Raw genomic sequence first — 18,953 nt, 5'->3', positions numbered from 1 at the left:
CCTGTTCTCCTCAAAAAAAGGCACAGAATGAATACAACTAGAATACTAGCTAATCCTAAACTTCACAATGTATGACTTCCAGTAGCATACAGTGTGTGTTTTGCCACAGGTTAATTTGGGACTGACTGTTCATGTGTAAAAGTCTGATTTAGGGCCATTTGTAATATCAGAACTGTGTCCCGCTTTGCTTACACCTACTGCTCCGTCCTGTGGCCAAGTACAGTATGACAACAAAATAACCAAAAGGTTTAAATAGGTGACTATCTCCAAAGACAATCAAGAATCATTGTCAAGTCCCTGATTTCACATATTTAAGACCGCCTTGAGGGCAATCAAAACACACATGATATGACAAAACAGGATAAAACATTCAAAAATCCTCAATTATCAATTTAGAAAATTCCATCTATCAAGTAGTTAAACATGTAAATCCCTAAAATGGCTAATACAACTTGACAAAAAAATGAAAAGGCTACAATTTGAGTCTTCAAACTGAGGTGCAGCGTCTTGTTGAAGGAGGGGATTAAGGATGTGTGGGTTGAGGTCTCTGTACGTCCAGATAGGGCTCGTCAGTAGCCCTATCCCCTTCCTTATACATTGCCCGCCCATGCCTGGGGCTCTTTAGAGCCACCAATGTCTGGAATCTGATCAGCAAAAGACTGCATCATCCACTGTCCGTCTGGGAGTTGTCCCTCTGTGGCAGCGGCGGCGGCGGCAGGAAGTTGGGAAGTGTCTGCCTTCTCGACAGCGTCTGAAACTAGAATGAAATAACCTGAGGTGACTGGACCATGTTACCTAGGCCATAGATAAACCCGTCCACTACAAATCACACATAGGGGGCAGCAGCATCCGGACTAGGTGCTGCAAGTGACAGCAACATAAGTTAGTGATTGTTCACAGGTGCAGGTGATTAGCAGGTGATTGCAGAGTGAGAGGAGGACTTTGTTTGAATCTTTCATTTTGGCCTTCTACTTGTTTTGTATACATCATTTGTTGTCACAATTGAGCATCTATGCCCTGCTTGGCCTGGCTGACTACGGTTGTCCCTGGACCCTAGTGTTTATTGGCCTGGCTGACTACGGTTGTCCCTGGACCCTAGTGTTTATTGGCCTGGCTGACTACGGTTGTCCCTGGACTCTAGTGTTTATTGGGCTGGCTGACTACGGTTGTCCCTGGACCCTAGTGTTTATTGGGCTGGCTGACTACGGTTGTCCCTGGACCGACTAGTGTTTATTGGGCTGGCTGACTACGGTTGTCCCTGGACCCTGGTGTTTATTGTTTATTTGTCATGGACCATGTACAACATGTCATTGCACCAGATTTAGCTGGATAGCTCATTTTTCATCTGTAGTCTCTGGCATGTGTCTCCTAGGTACATTACAAACCACAGCAGTCCTCGTACTCTTTAATAGACTTGGACGATATACAGTATACCAAGGTATTACTGAAGGTATGATTTTCACCCCCCCCCCCCGTGCTACGCCACTGCTTGCAACTACAAGTTAACTATCTAAGATGTGTCAAACTAATTATWTCCATCTCAGGGCTCCAGCTATGCATTTGGTTTTGCTAACTTGCTAGCTAAGTGGCTAGGTGGTAAGATCAAGCTTCTTGGTTACAGCAGAGATATTCAACCCCTTCCTGGATCAAGATCCATGATGCYTAAATTGTTTTGTGCGTAAAATAAAACAAAAAATCATCACAAATAGTGTCCCTTAAAATAATACCGTATATCCCGGTATGGTACAGAAAGTGTATAATGGTAGGAAAAACCCTAGTCTTTAATATGAATGACTCATTAATATCAGGTTATGTACCAGTTAGTTAGCTCGACATAGTGAGATTCAAAATATTCTATAGGCTGGCTAGTTGGATTCGCAACATCATTCAGTCTTGTTTACTGTGGCCAACAGCAATGTGACTGTGTTGTATAGTATACTATCCCTGCATTCCACATCAACYCCTAGACACTCCTAAACATCTGAACAGCTTGGACAGGAATGCACAATATGGCACTTCACCGTTGCCTTCTGAAGGGCTGGCTAGAATATCAGCCATCTTACTTACAGCTCTCCAACACAGACAGGTAACAGTGTCCAGGGAGGAGGAATTCAGGGTACATACACATCCAGTGTGTGGATCACAATACCTCCTGGAATCTACTCATTTCAAGGTGAGGTTGCTTAAATACTTTTGTAATTTGTGTTAACTGCCATTTTTAAAAGACGAGTGTCCTGTGGCAGGGTTCTCCCCAAAGAATGGAACAGAATCATTACTTTATGTTATCATCTCAGGCCATTTTGTTGTTGTTGCTCTAGGATTGCAGATAATGACAGTTACAGGTGTTAAAAAATGAAAAGATATTGAGTTAAGAGGGGCGCCGTACTCAGCAGTGGGGTGTATCAAGAATCCTGGGGAGAACCCTGCTGTGGGGAGCCTATACCATAGAACTAGTTACTGCTAATCCTAAGTCTATGGTCCATCCAGGCATCTCTGTGCTGACCTGTGTTTTCCGCCGACGAGAAGTTACAGTGACCGTTGCCGTTGCTCTGGCCCTCCTCAGGCCCAGGCCCGCCCTCGCCATATGCGCCGCCGAAGGCCGCCTCGTAGCCCGGGTCGTACGCCTCCTCTTTAATCGCCATCCTCTTGGCGTCCTCTGTAGAAAACACAGAATTAAATTTAAGATATTTCTATGGAACAAACAAACTGTTACCATGCATCTGGTGAACAAGACTGTTCTCATACAGCTCATTCAGATGAACAACAAGGGCATAAGACTGGGCAGAACTGTGATGGCTTTTCATTTCAAAATTGTACCTTTTTAATAATAATTTACATTTGATGTTAACTATGTACTTTCATGTAATTGAATACTCGGAGCACTCTGCAGTACGTTCTCTTACCCTTGGCCAATCCCAGGTCAAAGGTGTACTCCAACTCCTGAATGTCGTCTGTTCTGGCCACGCCCTTGAGCTGGTCCCTTAATTCCCTCAGCTTGATGTAGAAGTGTACTTTGTCCTGGGCACGGGGGAACTGGGCACAGCGGGCACTGGACGACGGCATCAGATACAACGCCTGTAGGGGAGAGGGCAGGGTTATACGGTGTCATTTCAAAAAGGGGAATGGTACTGTACTTCCTCTGTATGCCCAATGATCATAGCTCATTCTTTAAAAAGTCTAGGCCGACATGTGGAATATGGATCATTTAGCAATTTGATTTTACATTTTAGGACCACTTTAGTTAAAAAAAAAAAATGATAAATTATAGATTTTGGCTTGAACTACTATATGCCAGAGAAACTAATTGAATAACACATTCATAAAGCGGCAAAAAAAGACAGTCAAAAAATGTATCATAAGGAATAAGGTTTTGAAGTGTTTGTCCTATATCTAAGAGATATAAGCTCAGGAAATATTTTTGTTGTTATATTTTTGTTGTTACATATTTAACCCCTTTTTTTTGGGTACCTTCAATCTCCACCCGGTACAGCCAGAAGAGGACTGGCCACCCCTCAGAGCCCGGTTCCTCTCTAGGTTTCTTCCTAGGTTCCTGCCTTTCTAGGGAGTTTTTCCTAGCCACCGTGCTTCTACATCGGCATTGCTTGCTGTTTGGGGTTTTAGGCTGGGTTTCTTTATAAGCACTGACATCTGCTGGTGTAAAAAGGGCTTTATAAATAAATGTAATTGATTTGATTGATACTTCCATTCTTTTAAAATAAAAAAAAATAAAAAACTGGTACCAGGTTACCTTCAGACGAGTCCCGTGACACTTGTGGGGGTCATAGAGCAAAACGGAGAACACCAWCGTGTTCGTGAGAATCTCCCCTTTCCACAGTGGGGTCACATTAGTAACCCAAATGGTTTGGACGCTACAAATAAAAAGTTGGCACATCGACTGTACCGACTTCAGACTAGTCCCCTGACACACAGTGGTAGTAATATGCTACATACGTTTTGGTGAGAAGTGATTTTCGGGACGTCTCATGGTCTGACAAACACCACTCTAGCTCTGCCACCTTTTACCGCGGATGCAGAAGTTCCACATCGGCGGATGTGGTGGATTGAGACGCATCCAAATAATAGATTTCTACCTTAAACTAACTGATTTAGATGGCCATTGTTTTATGTTACTATGACGCACCGGTGCGTCAATCAACTCTTGGAGGTTAATAATCACCCGCACAAGCCTGGGCCAACCCACTGGGGAGTCAGGCCCACCCAATCAGATTGCGCCAAAGAAAAATTAAGATATTACTCTCTACTTGTCAGTGTTTTAACCTAAACATGCACCATCATATAGAATTCAAAGCAAGCAGTGCACTGGAATGACATTCACTTTCATGGGATGGGTGGCCAAAAATAACTGAACGCCACACCCCCAATAAACCACGAACAGGAAGTCTTATACATCAGACTACCAGGTAACAGAGCACCACATCAGACTACCAGGTAACAGAGCACCACATCAGACTACCAGGTAACCGAGCACCACATCAGACTACCAGGAAGCAGAGCCCTTACCACATCAGACTACCAGGAAGTAGAGCCCTTACCACTTCACAGTCAGGTATCTTGTGTGGCTGCAGACCAAAGTCAAGTTTCTTGGGCTTTTTTCCAAACATCTCTCTGCAGAACATTTCATAGATACCTGAAAATAAACAATTTCAACGCTTAATATGGAATTTCAATGGAAAGGTCTTGCAACTGACATTTTCTCCTCTCTAGCAGGGTTTTTGTGGCTACTTACATTTTCCATTGAAAACAGCAATGAGAGGCTTGAACTTCTTCAGCTTTTCGACAAGAATTAAGGCACCCTCACGTAGCTCTTTACTGTGAATTAACATAAGATGCGAGTCAAACATTGTATTCCATCTATATGTGAATACAGTTTGCTGTGTGGCCACTGGTTGACATTTACTCTGTATTGTCTCACTCGTCTTTTCTCAGCACATTGCTGACTGACTTTAGGTATTTGATTATTTTCTTCCTAAGCTTACGTTGAAAGGTCTTTGCTTCCGGGCGTTGTCCTTGCCACCATGTTGGTGAAACCGATCTTATATTTCGCTGGCAGGCTGGTGTCGCTCATGTGGTTGAGCTGCTCATCAGTGAATCCAGACAAGAACAGGCACTTCCCTGATGAGGACAAGTTTTCATTAAATTTGTCGTACCATTATTATTCTGAAATTGAGGTCAACTGTGTAATGCTCTGCTCCCTAAGCATAGGAAAACAGTGCAGTTAAGATGCCTTGAATTTAAAGTTTTGCAATTTCGGTTGATTCATAAACGGTGTCGAGGTAATGAAAGCGCAGACTAAAAATAGAAGGAAGATATTTTCAAAATAAGAGTTCCTGACAGCTGTTCACACCAAATCAAGACTAAATATCTACTAAAGCAACTTACAGAAATGGTTTCCAGGGCCAGGGAACCATCGTCCAACATAGGCTGCCACCAGACCTGGGTTGATTCCAATCTAGAACAGAGAGAGAGATTCACATCATGCTACTGGGTTGTGTTCATTAGGGCAGTGTTTCCCAACACTGGTTCTACAGTACCCACAACAGTGCACAGTTTAATTGTAGCCCTTGACAAACACACCTCATTCAACTCGTTGAGGGCTTGATGATTAGTTGACWAGTTGAATCAGGTGTGCTTGTCCAGGGTTACAATAAAACTGTGTACTGTTGGGGGTACTGGAGGACCAGTCTTGGGAAACACTGCGTTAGGGCTCGCAACAGAAAACCTTTTGCAGCTGGAAACAAATTAGTATTTCTTATTGGACAAATCAAGGTAGCTCAATTTTCAGTCTCATATCATTAATAATAATGTCTGGCATAAAGTGACAAAAAGGTAGAACTCACAATGACATAGTCCAAGTTGTAGTCAAGGATGTCAGTCAGAGTTCTGCTCATGACCTCATCCTCCGTCATGCCCTTGAATCGGTCTCGTTTCTTCCTGACCTTCTGGACGGTCTCGTCCATCTTCTCCTGCGTGCCGTCAGCCTCTTGACCCTCCTTGCCTTTCTTGGGCTTGGGGCCCGGTTTGGCCTTGGGCTCCTTGGGTGGCTTGGGGCCCGGTTTGGCCTTGGGCTCCTTGGGTGGCTTGGGCATTTTGGGTGGCTTGGGTTCCTTTGGTTGTGCCGTTCTCCCTCGCTTTTTCGCTGGAGCTGCAAGAGGTAGAGAGAACTCCCAATCACCTTGCTGTTAACCTTCCCAACAATTTGTTGATGAGGCATTTTTTTCCCCCTTCACCTTTATTTAACCTGGTAGGCCAGTTGAGAACAAGTTCTCATTTACAACTGCGACCTGGCCAAGATAAAGCAAAGCAGTGCGACAAAAAAACAACACAGAGTTACACAAACAAACATACAGCAGTTCCACACAAACAACAACAGAGTTACACTTGTTTTACATTTGTTTTTAATCTGTGGGGAAATGCATCAAAAAGAACACTTCTCCCACAAATTAATCAACTTCAAATCCATTGGGCCAGCAATACATTGAGGATCATGTCCTTATTGTTATTGAATACAGCTCTGTGGGAATGAAGAAGCAGGGTACCTTTCGCTAAGTTGGCAGGTTCTTGCTGAGCCATGAGCTCATCATTGACAGCCATATGTGCATGTGCCATGACTCTCTCCTCTCTTGGTTCCTCTGTGTAGTGAGGGTGAGGACTGTGGTGATGGTTGATGCCCGGATACTGGCCCTGCAGAGCCTGAAGCTGTTGAGCTGACTGAATCCTGTACAAGGAAGACAAAAGAAAAGGACCCCCAGTATTAATTCTACAGGCAAAATATATTGCAGTGAGAGCCCCAGTATTAATATTGTAAATATATTTGTGAGTCCTGTAAAACAAATACACCATGCCCTCGAGGACATTCAGAATCCCAGACTCCTCAAAAGTACCAGAAGGTCCAGACAAGGTAAAAGGTAGGCCTACCTCCACCATATTCACGAGGTAGCTTACATTAGACACAGCTTCTACAGCATAGAAGCAACCTGTTATTGCCTATACCACCTGCATGTTGAAAGTTTCCTAGATGAGGCTGAACTGGACTGGAAAGTCAGTCTATATGTGATGTGGTGTGTGTGTATAATATATATATATATATATATGTGTGTGTGTGTGTGTGTTGGCGCAAAATTGGCCCAGCATCGTCTGGTGTGTACACACACACACACACACACACACACACACTTTTATCATAACTGTCTTGATAGTATCAATTGCACAATTCGTTCTCATAATTCATTCTCACAATTATCTAGGCTTACAAGTAAAGACAGGTCGTTCTGTGGTAAACTCAATTCAAAGCATTTAGGTGATTCAGATAGCACAATCCATCAGATGCAAACAAAACAAAAACATGCTGTTATTTCAGATTCATAACATTTTGCCATTCAGGGGGAGGGTGTTCGTTCAAAAWKKYCYKGGSYTYYTTTTTTTGACGGGGTAAGAACTCACCACTGTTGAAGATATTCCGAGGGGACAGGCACTGATCCATACAGCTTTTCTTCCATCTTGGATTTACTTTGTTAGATAGATCAATATTCATGTTGATGAGACATTAATATTCTGATTTGGATATAGCATATCATTCTTGTAAACTGCCTGGCTTTGTAGAATTAGCAACAGTGTATCGGGGAGAGAACTCAAAAAGGATATTTGTCCTAGACAAGTAGAGGCGCTTTGGCAGCTAGCTAGCTAGCTAGCTTACGTTAGCAGACAACCAGCGCTGCTTTGTCAACAAAGTAAACAGTCTACACACATTCTAACTCCGACTTCGTCTATAGTATACTTTAAATCAACATCAATGTTGGCTAACCCACTGGATTTGGCGTATTAAATCATTATGGTTAGTCAAGATAGCATAGCTATTCGCTGGTTAACGTTAGCTAACTGTGTAAGCAAGCTAGCTATTTCGCTAATTAGCATGGATGAATGACTTGCTAACTTTGCTAGCTAGCAATGAGCTGGTTCGTTGTCAAATGAATACAAATTATATGTAATTAATCAAATGCATACATACCTATTACAGAAATGGTTGAATTTGTTTTTTCTTTCTTAAAAACGATTGTGCTCAATCACTTTGGCGCTGGACTTGCTAGCATTGAAGCAACAAAGACATGACAGTAAAGCACGTCAACTTTGACATGGGAAGATACCAACATGATAATGGTGGGGGGGGTTAAGTTAAACGTTCTTCTCCTGAAATGCATAGTAAAGGTTTAGTGTATATCAAATGTTGTATTGATATCAGGAATGTATGGTAATATCATATAAACTGCAAAAACATTTTTTTGCATAATTTACACATTTTCCAAGCCTCTCTCCCCCATTTTAGCGTTGGTTTGCTCAACGGACATTTAAATTCCCGAGGTTGTTTTCTTTGGCTACAAGCCTCTGTGGCAAGTGTCAGTGTTATCCGGATTCATTGGGACGTCCCTAACACAAACAGAAGGGGCTATAAATATGTTTGTCCCTACCATAACCACTTTACATTTCATATTCAATGCGGGGTAGTGACGTCCAAAGGAACCAGGATAGCAATGACCCTGTGGTAAGCAGCCAGGGGCAGAAATACTAAAGATTTTTTATAACTTTGGAGATACAGTACTTTTCTACCCGACACTGTCAGCTACTGTTCACCAGCAAACGCTCAGAGACCTTTGTGCCTGTGATGTACTATACATGTAGCTGAAAATGAGTGACATGACTAATGTGTATGCAGACTGTACTTCAGTAAACTGGAGAGTTCTAGACAGATCTTTGTTGTCCAGCTCATTAATATTGTAATAACATGGTGTCAGAATAAACCGCGAAAAATAGAAGATGGCTCTGTTACAACCAACATCTAGCTTGTGTCTATGTAACAGTATAACTTTAAACCGTCCCCTCGCCCCGACACGGGCGCGAACCAGGGACCTTCTGCACACATCAACAACGGTCGCCCACGAAGCATCGTTACCCATCGCTCCACAAAGGCCGCGGCCCTTGCAGTGCAAGGGGCAACCCTACTTAAGTCTCAGAGCAAATGACGTAACTGATTGAAATGCTAGTAGCGCGTACCCGCTAACTAGCTAGCCATTTCACATCCGTTACATCTACAAGGACATTTTTGTCTGAAGACTGGAAGATTTGGATACAAAAGTTTTAATTGTTTCTGACTGCGAGTGGCATGGCTAACTAGCTAGCCATTTCACATCCGTTACACTCACCCCCCTTTCRACCTCCTCCTTTTCCGCAGCAACCAGTGATCCGGGTCAACAGCATCAATGTAACAGTATAACTTTAGTACGTCCCCTCGCCCCGACMCGGGCGCGAACCAGGGACCCTCTGCACACATCAACAACAGTCRCCCACRAAGCGTCGTTACCCATCGCTCCACAAAAGCCGCGGCCCTTGCAGAGCAAGGGGTAACACTACTAATACGTTTCARAGCAAGTGACGTAACTGATTGAAACGCTACTAGCGCGTACCCGCTAACTAGCTAGCCATTTCACATCCGTTACACTTGGCGCTGAAATTGTTTAATATAAAACCGTCATAATGTTACACAATGTACTGTTATGCTACTATAAGTTTGTTACAATGTGGATAATATAAAGATTTATGTTAACAAGTTTCATAAAGCTCGCTAACTAGGGTATCTATTGTAACTTGTGAGTACTTGGGACAGTGTTTGAGTGAGTGTCCATGTCAGGTGCCTGAGAGCTATGACTGCGCCAAGGGCTAACATAATGTGTGTTGTCTCTTCGTGTGCAGGGCAAATAAAAATAATTCAACTAGCAGACCTTCAGTTGTGGCAGCGTCCTAATTAAAAGTACACAACGCAGAACAAACCACGCTACACAAGCATGAGCACAGAAAATGCCCAGCCTATGGTCAAGTATGTAAATCCTGCCAAAAGAAGAATCACAGAGCCAACCGAGGATAATGCACACAGTTGAGCAGAGTGAGGAGAGTGACAGTATGTTCCTAGGCACAGTTGAAGTTGAGTTGACTGGAAAATTAAAACACATTGAAGCTGTCGCTGCAGATATATATTTTTTTTTGTTTTGTTTAAATTTAACCTTTTTTTTTAACTAGGCAAGACAGTTAATAACTAATTATTTTTTGCAATGATGGCCTACATCGGCCAAACCCGGACGGCGCTGGGCCAATTGTGCGCCAACCTGGGACTCCCAATTACGTCCGGTTGTGATACAGCCAAGATTCGAACCAGGTTGTCAGTAGATATGGACAGTGACAAAAATAAATGGACTGAGAATAAACAACTAAGATGTAACATACAAGCTTGACACTGGTGCTGTGTGCAAAGTAATATCTTCAACTCGCTTGGACAGAGAAAAGTTGAAGCGGTCCAACTGAAAACTGCTTACCTATTCTGGCCAGCAGATGTCGCTGTTGGGTCAGGAATCGGTGTGTACAGACACACAAAKTTGAGTTACAGATTATTGAAAGAGATGCTCCAGCAATGTCAAAAACTAAGCATGGTGAAGAGAACACATGATGTCAAAGACATTGACATACTGAAAGACTTTGAGGATCTGTTTTCTGGTCTAGGGTGCATGCCAGGACCACGTCATATACAGTTAGACCCACCAGTCGAACACACCCCGAGAAAGGTTCCAGTTCCTCTCAAAGACAAGATCGYTGAGGAACTAAACAGAACGGACACATGGAAGGGAATCACTAAGCAGACAAAACTGACAGACTGGGATAGTAGTATGGTGGGTTAGTAGTATGGTCACTGTGGACAAACCTAACACGATCCGGATATGTATAGATTTGATGTGATTTATTAGGATCCTCATTAGCCAATGTCGACCGCTAGTCTTACTGTGGTCCGACATATAACGCAAAATACATTAGACGGAAGACTACAAGTTAAATACATTTTTTTWATATAAACAAAGCGATCAAACAGGAACACTACCCACTGCTCACTCTTGAGGAAGTTGTATCCAACATGCCAAACGCAAAGATATTCTCTGTATTGGCCGCGAACCAAGAGTTCTGACAGATTAAACTTTACTTCGAGAAGTTCCGAGATCTGTAACTTCAACATGCCCAATAGTTCTAGTTCARTTCTATTTAGGACCATTGTCATTATTCTATTTCACTTTAGTCCTGCATGTTGGAGCTCCAAGCTGAAGATGTTCACTGTACCCTGCAATCACACCTGCAACCCTGTACATGTGACTATTAAACAATCTGACTCTGAATGTTGCGTTTACCCTTTGGTGTCTCATCTGCGTCTGAGGTGTTCAGAGATCCGTGGCACAGATAATTGAAGGCCCTGGATGGAGTAGTCGACGTCATCGATGATTTGTTGGTCTGGGGTGAAACTAAGGATGAACATGACCGCAGACTGGTCAAGCTGCTACAGAGAGCGAGCAGGTACAATCTAAAACTAAACAGGAAGAAATGTAAAATGGGGTAACGACAGAGATAAAGTACATTGGTCACATGTATGGCCAGTGGTCTGAAACCTGTGATGCAGAAGGTGAGGGCCGTGGTGCAGATGCTAATGGCCAGTGGTCTGAAACCAGATGATGAGAAGGTGAGGGCCGTGGCAGATGCTAATGGCCAGTGGTCTGAAACCTGATGATGAGAAGGTGAGGGCCGTGGTGCAGATGCTAATGGCCAGTGTCTGAAACCTGATGATGAGAAGGTGAGGGCCGTGGTGGCAGATGCTAATGGCCAGTGTCTGAAACCTGATGATGAGTAGTGAGGGCCGTGTGCAGATGCTAATGGCCAGTGGTCTGAACCTGATTGATGAGAAGGTGAGGGCCGTGGTGCAGATGCTAATGGCCAGTGGTCTGAAACCTGATGATGAGAAGGTGAGGCCGTGGTGCAGATGCTAATGGCCATGGTCTGAAACCTGATGATGAGAAGTGAGGCCTGTGCAGATGCTAATGGCCAGTGTCTGAAACCCGATGATGAGAAGGTGAGGCCATGGTGCAGATGCAATGCCAGTGGTCTGAAACCACGATGATAGAGAAGGTGGGCCGTGGTGCAGATGCTAATGGCCATGGTCTGAAACCTGATGATGAGAAGGTGAGGGCCGTGGTGCAGATGCTAAATGGCCATGGTGCTGAAACCTGATGATGAGTAGGTGAGGGCCGTGGTGCAGATGCTAATGGCAGTGGTCTGAAACCAGATGATGAGAGGTGAGGGACCGTGGTGCAGATGCTAATGGCCAGTGGTCTAAACCTGATGATGAGAAGGTGAGGGCCTGTGGTGCAGATGCTAATGGCCAGTGTCTGAAACCTAGATGATGAGAAGGTGAGGGCCGTGGTGCAGATGCTAATGGCCAGTGGTCTGAAACCTGATGATGAGAAGGTGAGGGCCGTGGTGCAGATGCTAATGCCAGTGGTCTGAAAACCTGATGATAGATGATGAGAAGTGAGGGCCGTGGTGCAGATGCTAATGGCCAGTGGTCTGAAACCTGATGATGAGAAGGTGAGGCCGTGGTGCAGATGCTAATGGCCAGTGGTCTGAAAACTGATGATGAGAAGGTGAGGGCCGTGGTGCAGATGCTAATGGCCAGTGGTCTGAAACCTGATGATGAGAAGGTGAGGGCCGTGGGCAGATGCTAATGGCCAGTGGTCTGAAACCAGATGATGAGAAGGTGAGGGCAGTGGTGCAGATTCCTCTTGCCGAAGACAAACAAACACTGCAGAGATTCATGTGCATTCTACACTAATCGTGGCAAATTCATTCCCAACCTATCTGAGGTGAACGCTCTGCTCAGAAAGCTACTTGAGAGTGACACTGAATGGCATTGGGAACAAAAACATAAGAACTGTTGTTTTGTTTTTTTTACTCAAAAGATTGCAACAAACGCGCCAACACTGAAGTTCTATGACATGAATAAACCCCTATTACTGTCACTAGATGCCAGTTCAGGAGGTATGGGGCAGTTATACTCCAAGAGGGTAGAGCTGTTGTATATGGCTCTCGATCACTCAGACTGTCAACGTTGATATGCACAGATCCAGAAGGAACTACTTTCCATAGTCTACGGATGTGAGGAGATGTCCATCAGTACGTGTATGGCAGAGAGGTACAAGTTGAAAGTGATCACTAGCCTCTCAAGAGCATATTCAAGAAGCCGCTGCATCACACTCCTTCAAGGCTGCAGAGGATGTTGCTCCGACTTCAAAGATACAGTCTCACTGTCACCTACAAGCCAGGCAAAGAAAGCACATAGCAGATGCTTTGAGTAGAGCCTACTTCAACGAACACGAAGATCTGCTGGAGGAGTTGGAGGTAAACTGGATAACGCCTCCGCTGCCAATCTCAGAGGAGAAGCTACAAGCGTTCAGGAAAGCAACAGTAGAAGATCCCACAATGCAACTGTTGAGAGTAACAACGATGAGTGGATGGCCCAGTGAAAAGAGTGTGGTTCCCAAAGAAATCCATCCATGCTGGACATTTTCAAGGAGGAAATCAGCTATACATCAGGACTGCTGTTCAAAGCCGCAAAACTCATTGTACCAAATCAACTAAACAAGAAAATGCTGAATAGAGTTCCCGAATCACACCTGAGAATAGGCAAGTGCAAAGAAAGAGCAAAAGACATTCTATATTGGCCAGGTAAATCAAAACACCCAGATTGAGGACAGGTAAATCAAACCCAGAATTGAGCGACAGCGTATAGTCAACCCAGATTGAGGACAGGTATGTCAACCCAGATTGAGGACAGGTATGTCAACCCAGATTGAGGACAAGTAAATCAACACAGATTGAGGGGCAAGTCAGTTAAGAACAAATTCTTATTTACAAATACGGCCTACCAGAAGGCAAACGGCCTCCTGCGGGGATGGGGGCCTCGTATTATAAAATAAAAATATAGGACAAAACACACATCACGACAAGAGAGACAACGCAACACTACATAAAGAGAGAYCTAAGACAACAACATAGCAAGGCAGCAACACATGACAACACAGCATGGTAGCAACATGTTAGCAACACAAAACATGGTACAAACATTATTGGGCACAGACAACAGCACAAAGGGCAAGAAGGTAGAGACAACAATACATCACTCTAAGCAGCCACAACKCTCAGTAAGWGTGTCCATGATTTGAGTCTTTGAATGAAGAGATTGAGATAAAACTGTTCAGTTTGAGTGTTTGTTGCAGCTCGTTCCAGTCGCTAGCTGCAGCGAACTGAAAAGAGGAGCGACACAGGGATGTGTGTGCTTTGGGGACCTTTTAACAGAATGTGACTGGCAGAACGGGTGTTGTACGTGCAAGCCTGACACACCTCAGAGACAGTTACAACCGTGTTAGACAACCAGATCAGGTAGAGAGATCAAAGTTCCAACTAGATTCAGACTAAAAAACACGCAGCACAGACTTCCTCTTAGTTTATGTTCACCTACATTATTTATACAAACTTCAGAGTGTTTTCTTTCCAATGGTACCAATTATATGCATTTCCTGGATTCAGGGCCTGAGCAACAGGCAGTTTACTTTAGGCACGTCATTCAGGCGGAAATTGAGAAAAAATTGGACAAGCCCTAAGAAGTTTTAAGTGTTATTATCAGCTATGTGCAAATAGTAGTAGTACGAATAGTAAGGGAAGATAAATAAACAGATAAATATTGGTGGTATTTACAATGTTGTTTGTGCTCCCCCGTCCGTTTTCTCATGGCAACGTACCACAAATCTTGCTTTAATTTATTTACATAAAAAAAATTTTAACCCTTATTTTCCAGGTAAGTTGACTGAGAACACGTTTGCATTTATATCAACGACCTGGGGATTACAGCAACGACCTGGGGATTACAGCAACGACCTGGGATTACAGCAACGACCTGGGGATTACAGCAACGACCTGGGGATTACAGCAACGACCTGGGATTACAGCACCGACCTGGGGATTACAGCAACGACCTGGGATTACAGCAACGACCTGGGGATTACGTCGCTGGGGATTACAGCAACGACCTGGGGATTGCTGCTGTGATTGCACAGTCAGGTGAAATACCAAACAGATATGGGAGTTTATCAATGTTTGATTTGTGTTATCTGTGGGAAATATGTGTCTCTAATGTGGTCATACATTTAGCTTGTCTTCTCTTGAGAGCCAGGTCTGCCTATGTCGGCCTCTCAATATCAAGGGGTCTGTTTGTGTTTGTGAACAGAGCCCCAGAACCAGCTGGCTGAGGGGACTATTTTATAGGTTAGGTGGATGTAGAATTGAACAGCTCTTTTGGGGGATGTAGATAACTAGCGGGTATCGTCCTAAATTCTGCTCTGCATGCATTGTTTGGGGTTTGCGTTGTACACAAAGTATATTTTTTGCAGAATTCTGCTTGCAGAGTTTCAATTGGGTGTTTGTCCTATTTTGTAAATTATTGGTTGGTGAGTGGACCCCAGACCTCATAACCATAGAGGGCAATGGGTTATATAACTAAATAATTTTTTGCCAGATCCTAATTGGGATGTTGAATTTTATGTTCCTTTTGATGAAAGCCCTTCTTGCCTTGTCTTTTTAGATTGTTCACAGCCTTGTGGAAGTTACCTGTGGTGCTGATGTTTAGGCCGAGGTATGTATAGTTTTTTTGTGTGCTCTAGGGCAACGATGTCTAGATAGAATTTGTATTTGTTGTCTTGGCTACTGGACCTTTTTTGGAACACCATTATTTTTGTCTTACAGAGATTTACTGTCAAGGCCCAAGTCTGACAGAATCTGTGCAGAAGAGGTGCTGCTGTAGRCCCTTCTTGATTGGGTACAGGAGCACCAGATAATCTGCAAACAGTAGACATTTGATTTCCAAGTCCAGTAGGGTGAGGCCGGGTGCTGCAGACTGTTCTAGTGCCCTCACCAATTCATTGATATACACTGAGTATCAGTGGTGGTTGGTGTCGTTTAAGATGAGGGAGGATTATTATTATCAGTTCACTTTCACAGCAGCCTCATAAAAACAGCATGGTCACTTTGATCATTGTATATATAATTCCGTCTGGCAGCGATCTACGCACTCTCGTCCTGTCACCTTTTCCCTTCTCTTGTGGACTTCAGTGCACAACACATTATCTGTCTGTGACCAGGTGAAAACCATTCCAAGCCAAACCTCTATACCATGACCGCTAACTGCTACAAACAGCCTACATCGTTGTCACTTTATAGTCAACATAGCTACTAGAACGAACACGTTATTAAACCCGCTACAATCATGCAGTACAGTGTACAGTCAGAAAGCAGTTTAGCAGTTACACCGGTGGGCCCTGGTGGCAATAAATTAATAAAACCAAAAGCTTACCTTGACTTGGAAGAGTTTCAGTGTTGGATAGCCATAGCCAGCTAGCTAACATAGCATCCCTCTCGGTTTGAGCCAGGTGTTTGAGTAAAAAACATAGCTATCTCTTGCTTCTACTCAATTTTGGAAGAAATTCATTTGAGAAAAACTGTTCAACTTTTGTCATTCTCTCTCTTTGTGTCAACTACTCATTCTCTGATCCTTTGATTGGGTGGACAACGTCACGTCATGCTGCAAGAGCTCTGATCGGTTCGAGGATGTCCCTGGGAGTTGTCATAATGATTGTATAAGTCTATGGAAGGGGGTGAAAACCATGAGCCTCCTAGGTTTTGTATTGAAGTCGATGTACCCAGAGGAGGATTGAAGCTAGCTGTCCTCCAGCTACACCATGGTGCTACCCTACAGAGTGCTACTGAGGCTCCTGTAGACCTTCGTTGCAAAACAGTTTGTTGTAATCAATTATTTGGTGATGTGAATATATGTTGTATAGTTTAATCTAAAGTGGGTAACTAAAAAAAATAAAAATAAAAATGAAATTCACTGAGGAAGAGCCTCTACTGATACAGACCCAGCGTGCGACAAGARTTGTGACCCATTTTTGTTGGTTGTTTTGTCGTAGTTGTGTCTAGGGGGGCATATTTGGGAGGGAATGCTGTCACCTCTTATTTGTGTGGTTTAGGCTCTGACCAATAGTTGTGAGCAGAGCATGCTGAGCATCTGATATATGCCTCTTATGTCGCAGGATGGGTCTTGGGTGGGTGTAGGCCTGGGCCTGTTGCTCTGCTCACGGTCTGGGTGTATGTCTAACAGGCACAACTCCAATATAAAGTTGTTGTTTTTTTAGTCGCCGAAATGCCACGTGCGTCCACTTATATCAGTGCATTCTTAACAACCTAACTGTTACGAAACTTCTATTCAATCAAATAAGCATTGTGTAGCAAATTAGCAATTAAATGTTCTGTTGACCAAATTAGACAATCTCTCATTGACCGCCATACATAAATTCCTCACTTCTTGGGCTTGTTTTCCTGGACAGATTTTGGGCAGTGCAACACCTCATCGCTTCCTCTCTGCCGCTGGGACACTTTTTGGGGGGGGCGGGGGGTTGGTTCACGCTGGACCCAGCGTGAACCAGCAGTTTGCCCGTTGTTTGTTGCGTCGCCTCGCCTTAGCTGAGGAACTCATATTTCTCTTCTTTAAAACCTAACCCTAATCACATTTGCTAACCTTATGCCCAACCTTGAATTAAGACCAAAAAACTACATTTTGTTCACATACATTCTTACTATATAGTCATTTTTTACTTTGCAACTGGCCTATCAAGTCTTTGTACATAAAACATTCTCCATTCAGGCTGCAAAGGCGTCGATTTCCTCCATAACTCAATTGAATGACGAGAAGGCAGGGGGGGGRRAAAAGGTAAATATGCATACTTAAAACACCATTTTCCACCACCAATGCTAGTCCCTGGATGTTGCATATCGCGTTCAGCCAATCAGTTTGCAGGTGTCTTTTTTCCACCCCTGGTCAGATGGTTTCAAAACGCTACCGTGGACCTACGGGCCGTAGAATGGATGCCTCTGCCATATGAGACTAGATATGTATTCATTYCACTGATTCTGTCCCCCACGGGGGGATACGAGTGTATAGCCGACTGCATAGATAGATAGATCCCCTTTGGACGGTAAGGTGAAACAACTCAATATCGCCATCTGCCTTTGGGTTATGAAATAACTATGCAACTACGCAGTACTAACAACAATGTTAATGTTACTACACTACAGTATTATGGCTTATAACAACTTAATTTAACCATCTGTCTACCCATTTGTGCTTGTAGTTTGATATTGAAGATTTCTTTGTCCAAACACAACACCATATACGTCAATCATCCAGTCAAGCCAGGTTTTTTAGGTTTGAATGGGATAATGTATATTTTCTATGAGGATTTATATTGATACTAATTACACCACAGAGTATTGCATCAGAACAAGACAATGGGCGTAACAGAGACCACAATTTCTTCCTCCAGAGTGAATACAGTTAAGGGTAGGCGGCAGGTAGCCTAGTGGTTAGAGTGTAGAGGCGGCAGGTAGCCTAGTGGTTAGTGTTGGACTGGTAACTGACAGGTTGCAAGATYGAATCCCCGAGCTGACAAGGTAAAAATCTGTCGTTCTGCCCCTGAACAAGGCAGTTATAACCCACTGTTCCTAGGCCGTCATTGAAAATAAGAATTTGTTCTTAACTGACTGGCCTAGTTGAAACGCACTCATTATCCTTGAGTAGAAATTTGGCAATGAGCATACACTTTATAGACTAGCTAATGACATTGTGTGCCCAGAAAGTATAATCAACTGTCAGGAAAACTGACTTAGCTACAATCCATGTAAATGATGAACACCTCCACTGTCATCTAAACATTTGTCATGATAAGACCAGGCATGGTTATTTCTGTATAATGAAAGGAGTGATTTGATTCTGCGTCCAGGGACATATTCTCATTTGACATTGTAAGATGTCCGTCTTGTTTAGTAAATTATAAACTCTGTTGCTCTGCTGAAGATCAATATATGGTTCAGAGGTCAGATGAATGATGTAACGCCATGATCATGAGTCATAAGGAGGAAACTGGGGCTACCTTCACCTGAAACTGTCTCGTTTAAAATGGCCTGGA

At 43.5% G+C, this 18,953-nt stretch overlaps 1 protein-coding gene across 1 annotated transcript; it reads right to left on the bottom strand.

Moving 5' to 3' along the window:
• Positions 1-291: 291 nt before the first annotated feature.
• LOC111972058 (G/T mismatch-specific thymine DNA glycosylase) lies at positions 292-8,117 on the bottom strand. Its single transcript, XM_023998897.2, has 11 exons — positions 8,027-8,117; positions 7,462-7,527; positions 6,558-6,736; positions 5,859-6,163; positions 5,401-5,470; positions 4,998-5,133; positions 4,748-4,830; positions 4,554-4,648; positions 2,904-3,075; positions 2,504-2,656; positions 292-757 (listed from the first exon to the last, which is right to left on the bottom strand). Exons 2-11 carry the CDS (start codon positions 7,515-7,517, stop codon positions 591-593), a joined length of 1,416 nt encoding a protein of 471 aa, XP_023854665.1. The 5' UTR covers positions 7,518-7,527; positions 8,027-8,117; the 3' UTR covers positions 292-590.
• Between the last annotated feature and the right edge of the window lie 10,836 nt (positions 8,118-18,953).

The sequence above is a fragment of the Salvelinus sp. IW2-2015 genome, linkage group LG13 (genome assembly GCF_002910315.2).
Source record: "Salvelinus sp. IW2-2015 linkage group LG13, ASM291031v2, whole genome shotgun sequence".
Classification (NCBI taxonomy): Eukaryota; Metazoa; Chordata; class Actinopteri; order Salmoniformes; family Salmonidae; genus Salvelinus; species Salvelinus sp. IW2-2015.
Note: the sequence above shows the minus strand (reverse complement) of the source record. Positions and strands in the feature narration are given on the sequence as shown.

What these genes read in the sequence shown, in the direction of transcription:
- LOC111972058 (XM_023998897.2), bottom strand. Translation starts at nt 7,517, where the DNA reads ATGGAAGAAAAGCTGTATGGATCAGTGCCTGTCCCCTCGGAATATCTT. An exon ending in ACAACTTGGACTATGTCATT is followed by an intron (nt 5,471 to 5,858) that starts GTGAGTTCTACC and finishes TCTCTGTTCTAG; the next exon opens with ATTGGAATCAACCCAGGTCT. An exon ending in GGAAGCAAAGACCTTTCAAC is followed by an intron (nt 4,831 to 4,997) that starts GTAAGCTTAGGA and finishes GTTAATTCACAG; the next exon opens with TAAAGAGCTACGTGAGGGTG.